Genomic DNA, 19,786 nt, shown 5'->3' with positions numbered 1-19,786 from the left:
GCTTCCTGTGGGGTGGGCAACCCCACAGAAGTGTGGGATCATTGCCTTGCTCCTAGTCCATGTTCCATGGAATCCCAGAATGGTTTGGGGTGGAAGGCACCTCAAAGCCCATCCAGTGCCACCCCTGCCATGGCAGGGACACCTTCCACTGTCCCAGGCTGCTCCAAGCCCTGTCCAGCCTGGCCTTGGGCACTGCCAGGGATCCAGGGGCAGCCCCAGGAGCTGCTGCTCTCCTGGCTGCTGCCTGGGGATGTTTTTAGGCTGGGTGTTACCAGACCCAGAGTGTGCTGCCCTTCCTGAATCCATGGCTGTGCTGTCTGGGCTTTTCCTCACCAGAGGCTGCTCCTGAGCTGCTGCAGCCTTGCTCCTTCAAGTCCTTTAAATCCCTTGGAATCACTGAGGTTGGAAAAGCCCTCTGAGATCAGAGTCCAACCATTCCCCAGCACTGCCACGGCCACCACCTGATACCTTGTGAAGGCTGGCCTAGAGCAGACTAGAGAGTTAAAGAATAAAGCAGGGATTTATTAAAAGGATCTCCTCCATGGATCCACCTTGGGCAGCACAAGAGCCCAGCCAGGGCTGCACCCAAGATGAACCAAAGGGGTCCCAAAAATGGACTCAAGGTCTCTCACTGTGATCAGCTCTGCTCCATTGGCACATTGGAGTTCATTGTCCCATTCCAGCTTTAGCCCATGCAGTCCCATCCTGCTTGTTTTTCTCTCTCCAGCCCACGTTGTTTGTGCTCTTGGGCTGAGATTTGGATCATTTGTCCTTGGTCCCCAGCTGGAGCAGGAATTGTTTTGTCTCCCTTCTCTGTGCAGAGAGCTCGCCATCCCCTAACATGAAGCCCAGACCCACACACCAAAGCAGCACAGAATGTGAAAAATGTAAAAGCCAAAACCTTTTAAAAAAGGCATCGCACCCATGTCCCCAAGTGCCACATCCACAGAACTTTTCACTCCCTGCAGGGATGGGGATCCACCCCTGCCCTGGGCAGCATTTCCATGAAGGAATTGACCTGTTGCAGCCTGTCAGGCTGGCTCCAGCCCTGGCTCCCTGATTCCTCAGGCTCTGCTGCCCAGGGATGTTCCCATCCATCATCCCCCTGCTCATCCCTCAGCTCCGGAGCCTCCAGGGCTGAGTTAAGGATGGAGGTGCTGTGGGAGCTGGGGAATGGGTTCAGCCTCCTGGAATTGCTGGAATTTTGGTTCACCAAACCACTCCCAGTGCTGTAGACAAAGGGAAATGAGTGTCCATGGTCCTGTGCTGGGCTCAGGGGGAGTGAGGAGCCCTTGGGAATATGGATTTACTGATCCCATGGTGTTTTCCTCACTGAGAACATGGATTTGGCCAATCCTGGGGTGTTTTCCTCATTGGGAACATGGATTTGCCCAGTCCTGGGGTGTTTTCCTCATTGGGAACATGGATTTGCCCAGTCCTGGGGTGTTTTCCTCATTGGGAACATGGATTTGCCCCATCTCAAGGTGTTTTCCTCACTGAGAACATGGATTTCCTGATCCTGGGGTGTTTTCCTCATTGGGAACATGGATTTGCCCATTCCCAGGGTGTCTTCCTCACTGAAAACATGGATTTCCTGATCCTGGGGTGTTTTCCTCACTGGGAAGAGCTCACACCTGAGGCTGGGATGTGCTGGGACACTTCCTCATTGTGTTCCCTATGGAAAAGGCAGAGTGGGGACAAACCAGCAGAGTCCCTGGAGACTGGCACTTCCCTGGGGTGTGGGGCAGGATTTGGGATGGATTCTCCTGCTTGGGAACAGGCTCCGCCTGGGGTGGGGGACAGGGACACCCCAAGGGGCTTTTTGGGAAGGGCACTGAGGTATGTCCAACTCCTCCAGAGCAGATTTAGGTGCAGAGGGTGCATTTGTGCTCCCTCCACAATGATTCCTGCACAGACACCTGGTGCTGAGTGGGAACTGGGGAGCCTGGGCTGGTGGGACTGGTGTGGACTGGTGTGGGTGGGGCTGCTGGCTCTGGGCTGTCTGGAGCTGCCTCCTCCTGAGCCGTGGCAGTGCTCAGGGTCCTGGCCACCACTCAGCTGCAGCTTTCCATGGAAATGTGCAAAAATTCCTATTTTTGATCCTTGTCCTCCCTCAAATCCAGCTGGAATGGGCCGGTGGGATCTGACAGGGCAGACAGCTGGACGGACAGACAGACAGAGGGTGTGATTGCTCCAGCCACACTTCCTTAGGAAACCAGGCTAAAAATATGCAAAATCCAGTTCTGTCTCACAAATAGCTCCAGTTGCCACAAGCTGAAGCTTTTCCAGTGAAAAGAAGTGTTTTGTTAGAGAATTCCCAGTTAGAGAATTCCTCCTGCTGGAGGGAGGGAGGGAGGGAGCACTGACAGGATGGATGGAGCCCCCATCTCCATCACCTGGGGCTCACCCAGAGATCCGGGAGCTGCAGAAAATTCAGGATATCCTGGAATTCCAGAGTGGTTTGGGTTGGAGGGACGTTAAAGCCCATCCAGAGCCACCCCTGCCAAGGGCACGGACACCTTCCACTGTCCCAGGTTCTCCAAGCCCTGTCCAACCTCTCCTGGGACATTCCTGAGCCTTCCCAACATCTCCACAGCCCCTTTTGCCATGGCTGGAGGAACAGCTTTCCTTTTTTTTTTTTGCAGCAAAGTTCATAATCCACCCCAGCTCCCCCCTCAGTGGGGGATTTCCTTCACCTGGGGACCAGCTGAGCGGGGGAAGGGGGCTCCCAGCAGCATCCCCACATTCCCAAGCCTCCCAAGTGGTCCAGGCTTGGCTGGATTTGTGGGGCTTCTCCCTCACCTGTGCAGGCAGCAGCTGTGGGGTCAGTGTGAGGGGCTGCAGGGGAGCCCTGCACACACTGGGAGGGGCTGAGCAGGTTAAGGAGACCAGAGCCGTTTGCTCCGTGCTGGGGCTCCTCTCCCAGTTCCCTTCCACTGGATGGGATGGCAAAGAGAAGTTTGGGAATGGTGGCTCCCACCCCTGCCATGCCGTGGGTGAAGCTCCTCGCCAGGAAATGAGGCTTTTTCTGATAGGAAAAAAAAAAAAAAAAGCTAAATTTGTTTCCCATCTTCCCTCAGGCTGGATTACAAATTTGACACAGATGGGGAATCTTTGCTGTTTCTGTGGAAAACTGGATGCATTTTCTTTTCCATCCCAACAAGAGCAGCGTGACAGCATCAGACCCGAGACGAACACCACAAAAACCAGTTCTGGGCTTTGGAGCAGGGGGGACAGATGAGCTCCTCCAGCCTGGAGCCACCCTGAGCTGGGACACGTGTGGGACGTGGCTGTGGAGAGGCAGAGCCTGCTCTGGGGGGACACAGCAGCCGAGGGTGGAGCTGGTGGCCAGCACCGGGGGTTTGGGGTCACACTCCCCCTGTGAGCCCCCGAAGGCGAGGAGGAGGCTCTGAGCTGTGGGGTGCAGGGGTTTGGCTGAGGGATGCTGGGGACGGGGACAAGGGCATGGTTTGTTCTCACCTGGGAGCTTTTGGGGGACCCAAAGCCTCTCTCCTTTGAGGTGCACTTGTGGCTCCTTGCCCTGCTCAGCCTGGAAAGCGCCATGAGGTGAGGGCTGGGCACTCCTGGCTCCGTCCCTGTGTCCCTGCAGGTGACTCTGCAGGGCTCAGGGGGGCTGTCACCTGCAGATGGATTAGCCGGGGGCCAGGCTGGGGCTCTGCAGAGCTGTAACACTGTGACACGAAATAACTCACAGAAGTAAGCTAGATGTAAAAGGAAAAAAAAAAGAACTTAAAAAAGCTAACTTTATTTTTTGACTCCACTATATATACAATAGTAAAAGTGACAGTCGATTGGAGAGTGAAACTGCCACCTCTCCAACCACACTAGACAAACCAACAGTCCATCAATTCTCTCTACTCATGAAGAAGAATGCAAAACAATAATTATTTACATGAACATGTACGAGAAAATTCAGTTGAAATATGTAAATATCAGAAGGCATAGGAACTTTTAGAAGAACTTTAAAGCTCTCAAAAGAACAGGGCGACACAGAGCTGCTGCCCCTTCCAGGCCATCGGGTTCATACCAGGGCCAGGCAGAAGCAGCCCCTCCATCCCCTGTCAAAGGCATTACAGAACCCGGGGAAAATGGGAATTTCTGGGTGCCCCGTGCCCGGCCACCAGGGCTCTGCCACTGCCGCCCCAGCACATTCCAGCCCTGAGTGCCCATGTGCAGCTGTGGCATCGCTGTGCTGTGCCCACCCCCTCCTGTCCTGCCCTGTCCCACACCTGAGTGCCCACCAGGGTCTGTGGGGCACCTGCTCCCTGCCTCCCAGGGTCTGGGTGTCAAGGTGACCCCAAGAGTGTAGAAGTCCTCGTTTCCAGCCCGAGCAGCCAAAGGAAGAGTCTGAATGCGCAGGGTCGGCTTCTCCAGGTTGTTTAATTTCCCTTATCCAGAACATTCTCTCTCTGCCCTGCTGAGCTCTGTCCAGCAGGTCGGCCATGGCATTCTGTCTGCCCTCAGGGCGGTGTTCACATTTTATACCCAAAACTCCGTGTGCCACGTTTACAATAACGTGCCAATGTCTGTCATTTATATTGGACAGTGTGTCTGTGCCTTAAACCAACAGAAAAGTGTCACCATCACAGCGAGACATGGAGGGCAAGGAGAAGGAGAAGAAGGTCAGGACACGCCCAAATCCCTCCAGCTTGTCCCCTTGAACCCCATTCTAAAACCCCAAAATTCCACTTTTTCACCCTGTGTTAACTCAACTACCACATCACTCAAACCCTTGTGGCTTGTAATTCCTCACACAAAGCTGGTAGTTTTTTCCATGGTCTAAAATCGAAGTCACAGGTGGTTTTGACTTTGTGCCAAGGTCTCCGAGCCCCCTGCCAGGGCCTGGAGCCAGCCAGGGCAGCCAGAGGGATGTCCTGGGTTCAGACACCTGCCCTGGACCCCGCAGCCCCCCAGGGTGGCTGTGCCCAGCCAGGAGAGGGGTGCAGATGGTGCCACTTGTGTGCCAGCCCTGGAACCCGGCCCAGGTGCCCACGGGGGTTGGTTCTGATTGCCCCAAGGTGGAGCTTGCCCTCCCTCGGGCCAAACCCCACAGCCCCGGCAGGCTTTGGGATCTTCCTGGAGCTGCTGAGGGCCACATGGAGCTGCCACCTGGGGAGGGCACTGCTGGCTCTGTCCCCTCTCCTGTCCCACAGGGCACCTCCTGCTCACACCCCATTGCTGGGGGTCCCCAACCAGGGTTTGGTGCTGGGGGACATGGGGTGTCCCCAACCAGGGTTTGGTGCTGGGGGACATGGGGTGTCCCCAAACAGGGTTTGGTGCAGGGGGACAGAGGGGTTTCCCCAACCAGGGTTTGGTGCAGGGGGACAGAGGGGTGTCCCCAACCAGGGTTTGGTGCAGGGGGACATGGGGTGTCCCCAACCAGGGTTTGGTGCTGGGGTCACAGGTGTCCCCAACCAGTGTTTGGTGCTGGGGGACATGGCGTGTCCCCAACCAGGGTTTGGTGCTGGGGTCACAGGTGTCCCCAACCAGGGTTTGGTGCAGGGGGACACAGGGTGTCCCCAGCTGGGAGGTGCTCCTGGCAGGATGGGTGGAAGGAGGGGACCAGAGCAGAGCGAGGCTCTGGCTCAGTTTGGGGGCTGGGCTGGGCAGTGAGGGGGATCCCCTTCATGGGGGATTGAGGTGCAAAGTCACTGCTGATCTCGGTGCTCCCAAATTCCTTTGTGGATCTGGCCAAGAGTGCTGGAAAGTGTGCCTGGAGCCAGTGCTGATGGATGCCCAGGTCTGCAGGGCCAGCCCTGGCTGTAGCTCCCCAGGCAGGACTGAGGATGTGTGCTGAGGTGGAAATGAGGCCGCTCTGGAAGCGCTTCAGAGCAGCTGCTGGTTGGTTTGGAGCTGAAGTTTCACTCAGGATTTCAAGCAGCACTTGGTGCTTGCTCAGCAGGGCAAAGCCAGACTGGGACAGTGTTTCTGCAGAGGCTTCCATGAGATGTAGGCATGGATCAGCCAGTGGAGATGGGGGAGGTGCTGCTCTGAGGGCAGGGGCTCACCCCTCACATCTCTGATTTCCGAGCATCGGATCCAACCGTGATTAATTCCATCCCAACATCTGAGCCTCGGTGATGCCAGCGGGACCTGGTGGCCCTGGCACGTGGCTTCGGAGCCCAGAAGGCACCAAGTGCTCCCTTTTGTCCTTTGGCAAGAGGAGAAACTGGATAAATGACTTGGAACCGTTGGAATGGGTCATGTTAGGATTCGTGGGGCTGGGGGATCTTTTCTATTCCCTGAAAGTTGTTGGCGAGTCCCTTCCCCGTTCCCCTGGCTGTGCAGGAGGGAGGGGACAGCCAGGGGACAGCCAGCCCTGCCCACGGTGGCCTTGGAGCCATCTGGAGAGCCCGGCTGCCCCTTCCCGTGGCTCCGCCAGGGTCCGGGCTTGGCGGCGCGGCCGCCCCATACTGAGATCAAATAACCGCAAATAGCCTGAAATTATTCATGGCTCTGGGGACTTGTCTGATGCCTCGTCAGCAGCTGCTGATCAAATCAGGGCAGCTGTCAATTGGCCGGCAGCGGGAGGGGTTGCCTCTGGCGGACATGTGTGGATAATTCCTCCTCCTCCTCCTCCTCCTTCTCCTCTCCTTCCTTCCTTCCTCCCTGCCGGGCTCCCGCTGCTCCCGCACCTGCGGGCCCGGGGCGGGCAGGGATTCTGGGGGTGCCCCTCGCCTGCACCCCGGGACTGGGACAAGGAGGGACCCCCGGAGCCACCGCCGCAGAGGGGAATGTGGGTCCTGCCACCTGCGCTGTGCCCTGGTTAATTAGGCTGGGCTAATTAGCTGGGAGCTGTGGCTCAGGGAGCAGTGGCCGTGGGCTGGGAGTGCCTCTGGCCAGTGTCCCCCGGGGTGTGGCAGCGACGGGATGGATGCACTCGGAGTGGTGGTGACAGGACAAGGACAAACGGCTCCACAGGGACAGGCTGGAATGGAGGGATGATGGATGGATGGATGATGGATGGATGATGGATGGGGGATGGATGGATGGATGGGGGATGGATGGATGGGGGATGGATGGATGATGGATGGATGGATGATGGATGATGGATGGATGGATGATGGATGGATGGATGATGGATGGAGGGATGGATGATGGATGGATGGATGATGGATGGATGGATGGATGGATGGGGATGGATGGATGGATGGATGGATGATGGATGGATGGATGGATGGATGATGGATGGATGGATGGATGGATGGATGGATGATGGATGTATGGATGATGAATGAATGGATGGATGATGGATGATGGATAGATGATGGATGATGGATGGATGGATGGATGATGGATGGATGGATGATGGATGGATGGATGGATGGATGGAGGGATGATGGATGATGGATGGATGGAGGGATGGATGGATGATGGATGGATGGAGGAAGGATGGATGGATGGATGGATGGATGGGGGATGGATGGATGGATGGATGATGGATGTATGGATGATGAATGGATGGATGGATGATGGATGATGGATGATGGATGGATGGATGGATGGATGTATGGATGATGAATGGATGGATGGATGATGGATGATGGATGATGGATGGATGGATGGATGGAGGGATGATGGATGGATGGATGGATGGATGGATGGATGGATGATGGATGGATGGATGGATGGATGGATGGATGGATGGGGGATGGATGGATGATGGATGATGGATGGATGGGGGATGGATGATGGATGGATGGAGGGATGATGGATGGATGGGGGATGGATGATGGATGGATGGATGGATGGATGGATGGATGGATGGATGGATGGATCCATGGATGGATCCATGGATGGATGGATGGATCCATGGATGGATGATAGATGGATGGGATTTTGGGAATAAATCCCTCCCTGGAGGGTGGGCAGGCCCTGGCACAGGGTGCCCAGAGAAGCTGTGGCTGCCCCTGGATCCCTGGAAGTGTCTCAGGCCAGGCTGGAGGAACCTGGGATAGTGGAAAGGGTCCCTCCTTTCCTTTTCCTTCTGCTCAGCCAAGCATCAGGAAGTGGAAGAATTCCTATTTCTGCTGTCTGTGAAACTGTAAACCTGGAAACCCCAATGACTTTTGTGACCTTTTTATGCCTTCCCTGTGCTCTCCCACATCAAGGTGGGAAACCAGGCAGGACCAGCCTGTTGCTGTGAGGGCATAATTTAGTGAGAACTAATGAGTGTAATTTTAAAATCTGTAATTGAAACCAAGATCTTTAGACAGAGTGGACTTGGGGATTTTTTTCTTTTTTTTTTTTTTTTTTTTGGTTTTTGGTTTTTGGTTTTTTTTTTTAAACCTTGGGATAGGTCAGGGTTAGTGGGGTCCCCTTCCCTCCCCAGCAGCTCCATGAGCAGTTTTTCCTTATTTATTGGCGCTGCCAAGGACCCCCGTCACCAGGGGGATAAAATCTGTCACCAGTGTCTGTGCTGCAGGTTCAGAGGAGGGTAATTTGTGTTTCCCCCTGCTCAGACAGCAGGTCAGGTCATAAAGCACCAGATCCACGGGGAGGAGAGAGGCTGTTTAAAGGCTGCCTGTGCTGAAAGGTGCAATAATCCGCCGGATTACTTTCCGGGGGAGCTGCAGGGAAATTTACTGCCTTGCAAAGGGATTATCCCAGCGCTGCTGCCAGCGGGTTTCTTCCCTTTCTTTCCTAAGAGGAAGGAAGCTTTTCATTGAATTCCTGCTGCTCGAGCCCGCGGGAGCTGCTCCCCGCAGCCACCGCAGCTCTCAGGGCTCGGAAGGGAGGAATCCATCCCCACCGTGCCGGGTTTTATCCCGATCTCCCCGCCCAGAAGAGGGAGAGGGAAACTGGAGCCTGGGCTGGGATTCGGGTGGAGTTTGCAGCGCCTTCACTGCACAGAATTGAGCTGCTGGAGGGGTCGAGTTTGCTCCAGAGGAATAAAACAGGAGGAGGAATAACCAGGATGAGGGATAACCAGGATGAGGGATAACCAGGATGAGGGATAACAAAGAAGAAGGGATAACAAGAAGAAGGGATAACCAGGATGAGGGATAACAAGAAGAAGGGATAACCAGGATGAGGGATAACGAGGAGAAGGAATAAAAGGGGGAAGGGATAACCAGGAGAAGGGATAACCAGGAGGAGGAATAAAAAGAAGAAGGGATAACCAGGAGCAGGGATAAATCCTCCCCAGTGCTGCTCCAGCTGCAGGGACAGCCTTCGCTTTCCTTTGAGGACTCCAACCCCGAGCATCCCCTCCTGCAAACGGAGCAAACCCAAGAGCTCCATCCCCCATCCCGAGCAGAAATGGAGCTGGAGCAGCTTCCCAGGCTGGAGGTCAGGGCCACTCCTGAGCTCCCGAGTCCTTCAGCAGAGCCCCCCGGGGCCGGGGCTCGGCGGGGGCGCTGGGAGGGGGTTGCTTTCGTTTGATTTCCTTCCCCTGGAAGGCAGGAGCGGGGGCTGGGGCAGCCAAGCCCTTTAATTGTGTGCAATGAAGGCTGACAGTGCCGAGGCACAGCCCTTAAAAGGGGTACTGAACCTTTAATTCCTGAATAAATCATCTCCAGTCTGTTGCTCCTTCATCTGCAAGCTGTTTGAGCGGGACACACGGGCACTGCTGGGAAGGGTCATTTGGAGATCAGAGCCCTGGGCTGACCCGGGTCACAGGCAGGACACCTGCCACAGGCTGTCCCCTCGGGAATCAAAGGGACACTGGGGAGCTGCCCAGGAGAGCAGATTCCTGATTGCTGCCACGCTGAGGGGCTTCATTCCAGAGGGATGGAGAGCTGCCAGTGCAGCCCTGGACACAGCCCAGCCCAGGGTCACACCAGGCTGGGCACGTGCCAGCCCCCAGCCCCCCTGTTCTGAGCGGTTTTTGGGATTCACTGCCCCATCATGGCTGGGCACCTTCCAGCCCCCCTGTTCTGAGGGGTTTTTGGGATTCAGTGCCCCATCATGGCTGGGCACCTTCCAGCCCCCCTGTTCTGAGCGGTTTTTGGGATTCACTGCCCCATCATGGCTGGGCACCTTCCAGCCCCCCTGTTCTGAGCGGTTTTTGGGATTCAGTGCCCCATCATGGCTGGGCACCTTCCAGCCCCCCTGTTCTGAGGGGTTTTTGGGATTCAGTGCCCCATCATGGCTGGGCACCTTCCAGCCCCCCTGTTCTGAGCGGTTTTTGGGATTCAGTGCCCCATCATGGCTGGGCACCTTCCAGCCCCCCTGTTCTGAGGGGTTTTTGGGATTCAGTGCCCCATCATGGCTGGGCACCTTCCAGCCCCCCTGTTCTGAGGGGTTTTTGGGATTCAGTGCCCCATCATGGCTGGGCACCTTCCAGCCCCCCTGTTCTGAGCGGTTTTTGGGATTCAGTGCCCCATCATGGCTGGGCACCTTCCAGCCCCCCTGTTCTGAGGGGTTTTTGGGATTCAGTGCCCCCCATCATGGCTGGGCACCTTCCAGCCCCCCTGTTCTGAGCGGGTTTTTGGGCATTCATGGGGCTGTTCTGTTTCCCACCTGTTTTCACCCAAGCAGTGGCTTCAGCTGCATTGTCACTCACAGTTATTGAAACCTCACCAGGGAGGAGTCCCTGGGGGCCCTTTTTGGGCTCCAACAAGGAGGAGGAGGCGCTGGGGGCTCTTTTTGGGCTCCATCAAGGAGGAGGAGGCCCTGGGGGCTCTTTTTGGGCTCCATCAAGGAGGAGGAGGCCCTGGGGGCTCTTTTTGGGCTCCATCAAGGAGGAGGAGGCCCTGGGGGCTCTTTTTGGACCCCATCAGGGACAGACCCAGCGGTGCTGGCTGTGAGGGGTTCCTGCCAGTGTCACTGGGGAGTTCAGGTGGCATTTTTGGGGTGACCCCATATCTTGTAGCTCCACAGTGGAGAAGGGTGAGGAGGGGTCATCCCAAACCCCATTAAGAGACCAAAGAGCCTCTTCTCCAGTGCAGGGAAGGAGCTGAGCCCTGATTGAGGCTGATTCCTGCTCTCCATAATCCACCTTTCACCCTAACGACCCGGCTGGAATAACTATGCAAGGAAAACGTCCTCCAGGGCCTGGAGCTGCCCATAATTTCAGCCTCTGGCCTTCCACATGGGCAGGAAATGCGATGGAAATTCTGGGATTTGGGAACTGAAGTGAGTGTGGGGACTGCGGGGTTGGGAGGACACGGCCTTTTCCACACCTTCCTACCGGGAATCCTGGGATCCCAGGGGGTCTGGGAGACTTTCTGGGTGGGAAAAGCAGCCGTGTTGGGCAGCCCCGGTTCTTGTGGGGGTTAATAACTGGGTGCCATTCGAGATGCAAATGTTGGCTCCGGCTTCTTTCTGCCCTTGCCTTCGCTGCACATCTCCAGATCTGGGTGCCACGTCCAGCCCAAACCTCCCAGAGCCCCTCCACAGACCCCAGGGCAGCCACCCCCTGCTCTGCAGCCCCTCGGGGAGGGCTCAGTCCCTCCGGGGACAAGCCGTGGCACAACCCACCGCCTTTTCCTCCTCCTCTGGGACTCTTTATCCACCTGAATCCAGCCCAGGGACCCCGTGGGGTGGCGCTGGGAGAGCTCTGGGGTCTTTTGTGTTGGCCAGAGACCCCCCAGCCGTGGTCCTCTGTGGGGTGAGGGGGGAATTTGGAGCTTCTGGGGGGCAGGAGGAGCCCCTGGGGATGCTCCAGCTGGGAGCACGACCCGCCAAACCCCCGCGCTGTTTCATGTATCAAACGGTAATTAGGAGCAAAGGGCAGAGGGGTGCAAAGGAGCATTAATAAATTATCTGCCTGCTTGTTAATTGACGTGTCTCAGTCAGCCCGTGGTGGAGCCCAGGGCTTGGCTCCCCTTCCAGGCGCATCTCAGCCTTGTTACTGCCCTCATTAGCATATTCAGGTCTCCCTGCTTAAAGCCAATTAGCTCCCGGCCAGGCCTGATTGGGAAGCCGCGGCCTCATTTGCACATTTTTGAATTGGTGAAAGAATCAAAAATAATGGAGGCGGCTCGGGGATGGGGAGCGCTGGGGGGGCTCTGCCGGCTGGGGGGCACTGCCAGGACCTGCTGGGGAAGGCGAGGGGGAGCGGCTCGGTAATTAGGATAAAAAGGAACGCGGGCTAATTTGGTCCCGGGCGGCTTGGGGAGCTCATCCCTCCCGGTTCTTCCCTTCCCAGCTCATCCTTCCTAGCTCATCCCTTCTCAGTTCACCCGTCCCAGTTCATCCCCTCCCCGTTCATCATTTCACAGTTCTTCTCTCCCAGCTCATCCCTTTCCCAGTTCATCCTTCCCGGCTCTTCCCTCCTGGTTCATCCCTTCCCAGTTCTTCTCTCCCAGTTCATCCCTTCCCAGTTCACCTGTCCCAGTTCTTCCCTCTCCCAGCTCATCCCTTCCCAATTCACCCGTCCCAGTTCATCCATCCCAGTTCATCGCCTTCCCAGTTTTTCTCTCCCAGCTCATCCCTCTCCCAGCTCATCCCTTCCCAGTTCACCCGTCCCAGTTCATCGCCTTCCCAGCTCATCTCTCTCCCAGTTCATCCCTTCCCAGCTCATCCCTCTCCCAGCTCATCCCTCTCCCAGTTCATCCCTTCCCAGTTCACCCCTCCCAGTTCACCCCCCGTGCCCCACGCGGATTCCTGCGGGAAGGAGAGGCCATGGGGAGGCCTGGGATGGGGCAAGCACGGCTGCCCTCCCGTTTTTGGGGAGCAGGGCTCTGCCAGGTCCCGCAGCAGCGGCAAGCAGGGATTTGGGGCAGGTTCTGCCCTCGCTGCCGTCTCGCACCCTTTCCCCAGCGGAGGTGCTGCTATTTGAGCTGCCCGAAGGAAAAGGTCGCTATCTGCGACTTCCCAGCGCGGGTCCCAGCCTGACAAGTGCAGAGCTGCCGTGGGGCCACAAAGGCAGCCTTGTCCCGGCTGCGATAAGCCCGGGCCACGATTCATATGCAGATCCGGCCGGTACCGGGTGTCTGCCGCCGCGGGATAAATCTGTCCCGAGCCCGGGCCCCCCTCCGCCTTCCGAACTATTTTACATTTACACAAAAACGGTTCTGTCCCCTCCCGCTGCCGGTCACCCTGCCCGCCGGGGGTGTCCCCCGGAGCCGGGGGTGTCCCCTGTCCCCTGCCCGGCCTGGGGCTGGCGGAGCCGTCACCGCTGAGCTGTGCTGGGTTTGTCCCCAGCGTCCCCTGCCCCATCCCGGTGCCTGGACAGAGCCACTCTGCCCTGCAGACAGCGCTCAGCCGAGTGCCCCCTCTGGCAGAAACCCCTGCCTTTCACTGCTTTTGGCCAGCCTTTTTTGTCAGGGCTCATTTTTTTTTAAAATAGTGATGGAGAGGGGATTCCCCCCCAATTTTTTTCTCATTTTGGTGACAACGTAGAACCTGCAAGCCTTGACCCCGTGTCACCCACCCCCCCTGACCCTGTGTCACCCACCCCCCTGTGCCCGCAGCACCCATCATTCCCACGTGTGGCTGATCTGGGGTTTTGGGCTCTCCCAGCTCAGGCTGCTCCTGGATCCCTGTGGAAGTCTCTGCCTGGCACTGCCAGGGGATGAGCTGTAGGCAGAGCCTGTCCTGCTCTCCTGCTTTGGGCTGGGATAGAGTTAATTTTCTTCCTGGAGCTGCCCTGGGTGATAACTCAGGGATGCTTTGGGCTGGAGACTTATTTATCTCCTGAGAGTGCATCCCCTGATCTCTCAGCTCGGTGCTGGGAGGAGTTCTGCTCCAAAAATCATCAGGAATCGTGAACCAATTAACTCTGGAAAGTTATGTTGGCCCAGTTTTTGAAGTCTGCTTTGATTCCCTGCCTGCTGTGGCTGTTAATCACTATTTAATGCAGCTTTCTGCATTTTTATCATCATTTTATCTGCTGTAATTTATTGTGTGTTACCTTAACCGAGGAAGCATTTTCATGTGTTGAATGTCTCCATGTAGGAAACCTCTGCTCTGATGCCTCTCAAGTGCCAGTTGTTTTATTAATTAAAAACAAACATTTATCAGCTTAATTGAGAGGCAAAAGCGTTTTATCCCTCCTCCTGGAAATCCCAGTTCCTTCCAAGGCTCCCCCACTGCCGTGTCCTGTACCTGCAGGCACTGCTTGGCATTCCCACGGTGCTCTCTTAGGGTCAATAAGAATTAACTGTAAATTTGATTAAACTTCCTAATGTTTGGGCTAAAGTGGAGCATAACAAAGCCAGCTCTGCTCTTTGCCGGTTTAAGCCAGAGCTGGAGGGAGCTGGGTGTCATCAATAATTAACCGGGCTAATTTAGGGGAAGTATTAGGGCGTTAATGAAAATGTGAAATGTTTAATTATTGAGCGAGGAGCTGGGAGTGCTTGGGCTGCTGAGGAAGAGGAGGTGTTGCATAATTAATTGCTGTTCCCAAGGGGATCCCGGGATGTCCCCGGGACAGGGCAGTCCAGGAACCGAAGGTCCCTGCACCCATCACAGCCACGGGAGCCGCTGGGAGGCCCCTCCCAACCCGGGCTTTCATTAAAACCTCTGTTAATTACGTTGTGATTAAGCTGTGGATGGTGCGGATGGCCCTGGGGGGCTCAGCCTGGCCCCCATGTCCCTCTGCAGGAGGAAGGGAGGGATAAGAGGGGTTTTCCAGGGCCGGGCAGTGCTTTAGCGTGGACTCTCCGGGTCCCCCATCCCCCGTGTTTGCTGTGGGTAATAATTAATAATAATTGGGTAATAAGCAATTTATTGCCCGCTGAGGAGCGGGACTGGCTCAGGTTTGCTGCGAGGGTTGGGGTCGGGTGAGGATGAGGATGGAGCCGTTCAGAAATCCCAGGGAAACACGGCAGGGATGCCTCGGGAAGCTGCCAGGAGAGGCTGCTGAAGCAGCCTGGAAAGGCCTGTGGCATTTTCTGAAGGGAATTAAAGTTCAGGGTGCTTGGCTGGCCGGGAAGCCCCAGCAGGAGGCTGGGTGGAGCTGTGCTGTGCTCCCAGTGAATCCCCATGCCCTGGGTTTTCCTTGGCTCTGGACCAGCCCAGGGAGCGGGCAGGGATGGGTCTAATGCCTGCTCGGGAAGGTGCTTCCCAGCAGGAGCTCTGTCAGTCAGCCTCTGGTAAGTGCAGTTATTTGGGGAAAAAGCCCTGGAAAGGACGGGGAAAGCAGCCCTGGCTGCCCTGGGGTTCACGGATCCTTGAAGGGCATCCCGCTGGTGCCAAACAGAGGGGCTGTGCTGCCAGGTGAGGGCACCAGGGACAGGAAGTGGCTCTAAAAACACTGGCACTGTGCAAAAATTAAAATAAAAGTGGGGGGTGAAAGCCACAAACGGCTCCTGCCTCTTGTCTGGGGGAGGGAGCTGTGGGGGCCCAGCGTCGCTCGCAAATGCTTTTAATAAAGTGTTCTTTCCTGAGGCCGGGGGAAAAATCCCAGAAACCTCAAGCTTTTCCCATGACATAAGGAGCAGATGCTGCTGGGCAGAGCCGTGAGTGCCCCAGCACAGCCCTGTCCCTGTCCCTGTCCCCAGCCGCCGTGGGGACCCGGCTCCCTGGCAGCACAGCCCCAGCAGTGGGATGCAGTTCTGGGATGCAGTTCTGGGATGCAGTTCTGGGATGCAATTCTGGGATGCAATTCCCGGAGAATCTGCGGCTGCCCCAGGCACTGTCCCAGGCCAGGACGGGCTTGGAGCAGCCTGGGACAGTGGAAGGTGTCCCTGCCCTGGCAGGGGTGGCACTGGCTGATCGGTGAGGTCCCTTCCCAGACATTCCAGGATGTTGTGATTCGCCTCGGAGGTGGAAGGGGAGGGTGTGGAGGGCAGCGGGGCAGGTGCCTGTGCTGGTGGCAGGGAGGACCCGATCTGTCACACGGGGTGACGTGGCTGGGTAATTTCTGCGGCAATTAATGCCTCATTAAAGTGCACGAGGGAACAATCAGAGCAGCGAATTTTACCCAGCACAATGGCTGGGCCCTCAGGGTTTTTCTGCCTTTCTTTTGAAAAGGAAACAGTCTTTTTCTGGCTTTAACTGCTCCCTGTCTGGAGGCCGAGGAGGAGGGAGCCTTGGTGGGCATCTCCATTCCCAGCTGGTGCTCGGGCATCACCCCCAGTGATGATGGGATTTTCCTCTGCAATCCCACGGGGCGAGCTGAAACCTCCAGGACGTGAAATCTGACTGGAGGCAGGGATGAACGCCAGCCCCGTCCCAAAATGTTTGTGTTGAGATGCCCATCACCCACTGCAGCTGGGGGCAGGAGAAGGGCAGGAGGGATTTCCAGGGCTGGGAAGGAATTCCAAGGAGAAGCAGCAGCCTGCAGCGCCCTGTGATGCTGCTGGTGGGGCAGGGTGACAGGGAGCTCCTACCCAGACTCCGGAGGGGACAGAGGGAATGCTGAGGTGGGCAGAGAGCCTGGAGCTCGGGGGCTCCCAGGAAGGGTTTTGAAGATGAGGAGGTGACCAGGGGGTGTGACACGGTGGGACAGGAGGGAAAGGGGAGATGTGGCTGTGGCTGGGAAGCCCTTGAACATTTCTGGCCGGGTTTTGGGGCTTGTTCCCACCCGTTGTGACATCAGGTGGGAGCAGCTGAGCCCTGACCATGTCCCTCCCTCCTCAGGAGCCTGATGCCACGGACCCTGGAGGGTCAGATCACCATGGAGAAGACCCCCAGCTACTTTGTCACCAAGGAGGCCCCGCGGCGCATCCACAACATGTCCCGGGACACGAAGCTGATCGTGGTGGTGCGCAACCCCGTCACCCGCGCCATCTCGGACTACACACAGACCCTCTCCAAAAACCCCTCCATCCCCAGCTTCCAGGCCCTGGCCTTCAAAAACCTCAGCACGGGACTGATCGACACGAGCTGGAGCGCGGTGAGGATCGGCATCTACGCCAAGCACCTGGACAACTGGCTGCAGTACTTCCCCCTCTCCAAATTCCTCTTCGTCAGCGGGGAGAGGCTGGTCAGCGACCCTGCTGGGGAGATGGGCCGTGTCCAGGACTTCCTGGGGCTTCAGAGGGTGGTGACAGACAGACATTTCTATTTTAACGAGACCAAGGGCTTTCCCTGCCTGAAGAAGCCAGAGGGGGGGAGCAAACCCCGCTGCCTGGGGAAATCCAAGGGGCGGCCGCACCCCAAAATTGACGGGCAGGTGGTGCAGCGCCTGCGGGAGTTCTACAGACCCTTCAACATGAAGTTTTACCAGATGACAGGGCAGGATTTTGGGTGGGACTGAGCTCATCCCCAGGGCACGCTGCGGGGCTGGCACCTGGGCTGCCAGGACTGTGGCCCAGGGATGCCCATGGTCAGTGTGGTCAAGGGATCCTCATGGTCACTGTGGCCCAGGGATGCCCATGGTCACTGTGGTCAAGGGATCCTCATGGTCACTGTGGTCAAGGGATGCCCGTGGTCACTGTGGCCCAGGGATGCCCATGGTCATTGTGGCCCAGGGATGCCTGTGACCACCCCACCAACACCCTCCTCCCTTTGTTCTAATTTATATCGGACCTTTTCTGGCAAGAAACGGACTTTTCTGGAGTAGAGAGAAATATTTAATAAAAGCACAGATGAGCCCTCTCCCCTCCCTGAGCAGATTAAATATTCTTCCATATAAACCTTGCTGATCTCCATGAATTGGGAGCGTTCTGGGCGGGAGTGTGGGTTTGTGTGCATGGGGATCATGGATCCACCACCCAGAATGAGACCTTTGGAAACCTCTGGGCCATGCAGCCAGAGGGGTTTTGCTGGACCAGGTTCTGGGGGTGACACAGTCCCTGGTGGCCAGGGCTGGGCAGCAAACACCAGTCCTGGGAGATGTTTTGGAGGTGAAAAAGAGTCCGTAGGAATTTCCCAGCTGAGCAAAACAACAAACAGCAGCAGTTCTGAATAAATGCCTGGTCCTGGCTTAAGGAGAGGGAGCTGTGGATCACCTTCCCATGTTCCTTGAGTGGCCCAGGAAAATTCCAGCTTCTCCACAATTTGTCCATCTCCGCCCTTTCAGTTCAATAATCTCAATACTTTTTCAAATCTGGAGCCATCAAGGGTCATCACGGGAGGCTGCAGAAATTACTTTAATCTCTACTAACTAGTTTTCCCTTGATTAAAGATTGGGAAAACATTTAATTAACCTCTAAGATCTTATTAGTGACTTGTATTTGTCTCTTTAATGAGCTAATTATGTGTTTTGGAGGGCCCTCAGGCCCTGCATTATGTGCAAATCTGCTTTGGCTGTGGTTTCTTCCATCGTGCAGCATCCCAAACCTGCATCCCAGAGCTGCCCGTGCTGCTCAGGTGCCTCCTCTCCTCGCTGCTGCTGCTGCCTGGGCATGATCAGGGAAGCAGGTACCACTTCTGGGATGTGCAATGGGTCTCATTCCTTCTCCTCCCAGCTCCGGGGTGGTTTCACACCCACCCCTGGTGTTTCATCCCGCACAGCTCTCCCTGTCCTAGGTCCTGGCCCCTCCCTTGTGTCCCTGGAGGTGAGGATTGTCTCCTGTCCCATGCTCTGGGCTGCAGGTGAGGTTGGGCATGTTCCTCTTCGTTCCAGGGACAAGTGACACGTGCAGGGACAGGCTTACGGTGATGCTGGAGGGAAAAGCAAACAGCTGCCAGTTTCTGTGTGGAGAGGGGCCGTCGAGGTGACAGTCCCCAGGAGCTTTGTGACCGGCATAAATCGGGATATTGCCAAGGCAAAGTGAGAGGAGATGAAACCAGGACCAGTTGAAATCCCAAAGTCCTCGGAGTGGTGCAGCTGTTCTGGGGTGGGCTCAGCACCCCGTGCCCAGTGTGGGGTCCCCTGGCTGTGTCCCCCCAGGCTGTGACCCCTGGTCAGCACCCAACAGAGGTGGGATGGACTCAGCATCCCCTGCCCCGGCTGTGTCCCCCCAGGCTGTGACCCCTGGCCAGCACCCAACAGAGGTGGTGTCAAGAACAGGACCGCGCTCCCGGTACTAGAAGTGATTCCAGCATTTATTATAATAAAAGAAAGGCCTAAAGCAAGGGGGCCCGTGGGCTGAGCAGGAGCACTCCCCTCGAGGATGCTGCAGTGCCGGCACTGGGTCTGCTGAGCAGCGATGTCCCCGACGTTCCAGGTGGAGTGGCACGGGTTCACTGGGTCAGATGCCCCTTTTTATCCTGTTTTTTGTCCGTTTGGATTGGTTTCTTTGTGGATCCTTCATTTGCATGAAGGTTTAAGGCCCATGACAGTTCTGTCCAGGCTGCTCGTTTCGCTGGGGGGCAGTGCACTTTACTTAGGTGTAATACAGAATCACAGAATCACAGAACAATGAGGTTGGAAGAGACCTCTAAGAGCATCAAGTCCAACCTGTGCCCTAACACCTCAACTGGACTATAGCACCGAGTGCCATGTCCAGTCTTTTTTTAAACCCATCCAGAGATGGTGATTCCACCACCTCCCTGGGAAGACAGTTCCAGTACTTTATTATTATTTCAGTGAAAAATCTTTTCCTAATATCCAACCTGTACCTTCCCTGACGTAGCTGGAGGCTGTGTCCTCTTGTTCTGTCGGTGCTGCCCGGTGGAAGAGACCGACCCCACCTGTCTACAGCCTCCCTTCAGGGAGTTGTGGAGAGCAATGAGGTCACCTCTGAGTCTCCTTTTCTCCAGGCTGAACACCCCCAGCTCCCTCAGCCGTTCCTCACAGGGTTTGTGTTCCCAGCCCCTCTCCAGCCTCGTTGCCTCCTCTGGACGCACTCAAGCGTCTCAATGTCCTTCCCAAACTGAGGGGCCAGAGCTGGACACAGCACTCAGGGTGTGCCCTCACCAATGCCCAGTACAGGGGAAGGATGACCTCCCTGCTCCTGCTGGCCGCACCATTCCTGATCCAGGCCAGGAGCCATTGGCCTTTTTGGCCACCAGCGCACACTGCTGGCTCATGTTCAGCCGGCTG

The 19,786-nt window shown here is 56.5% G+C and overlaps 1 protein-coding gene across 1 annotated transcript in view; it reads left to right on the top strand.

Moving 5' to 3' along the window:
- The window catches only part of HS3ST6 (heparan sulfate-glucosamine 3-sulfotransferase 6), a 35,476-nt gene extending 17,984 nt beyond the window's left edge, over positions 1–17,492 (top strand). Inside the window, exon 2 of the mRNA XM_068207271.1 lies at positions 16,495–17,492. Coding sequence (XP_068063372.1) covers positions 16,495–17,113 — 619 coding nt within the window. The 3' untranslated portion in view covers positions 17,114–17,492. The remainder of the gene's footprint in view (positions 1–16,494) is intronic.
- Positions 17,493–19,786: the final 2,294 nt, after the last annotated feature.

Source organism: Anomalospiza imberbis, chromosome 16 (genome assembly GCF_031753505.1).
Source record: "Anomalospiza imberbis isolate Cuckoo-Finch-1a 21T00152 chromosome 16, ASM3175350v1, whole genome shotgun sequence".
Classification (NCBI taxonomy): Eukaryota; Metazoa; Chordata; class Aves; order Passeriformes; family Viduidae; genus Anomalospiza; species Anomalospiza imberbis.
Note: the sequence above shows the minus strand (reverse complement) of the source record. Positions and strands in the feature narration are given on the sequence as shown.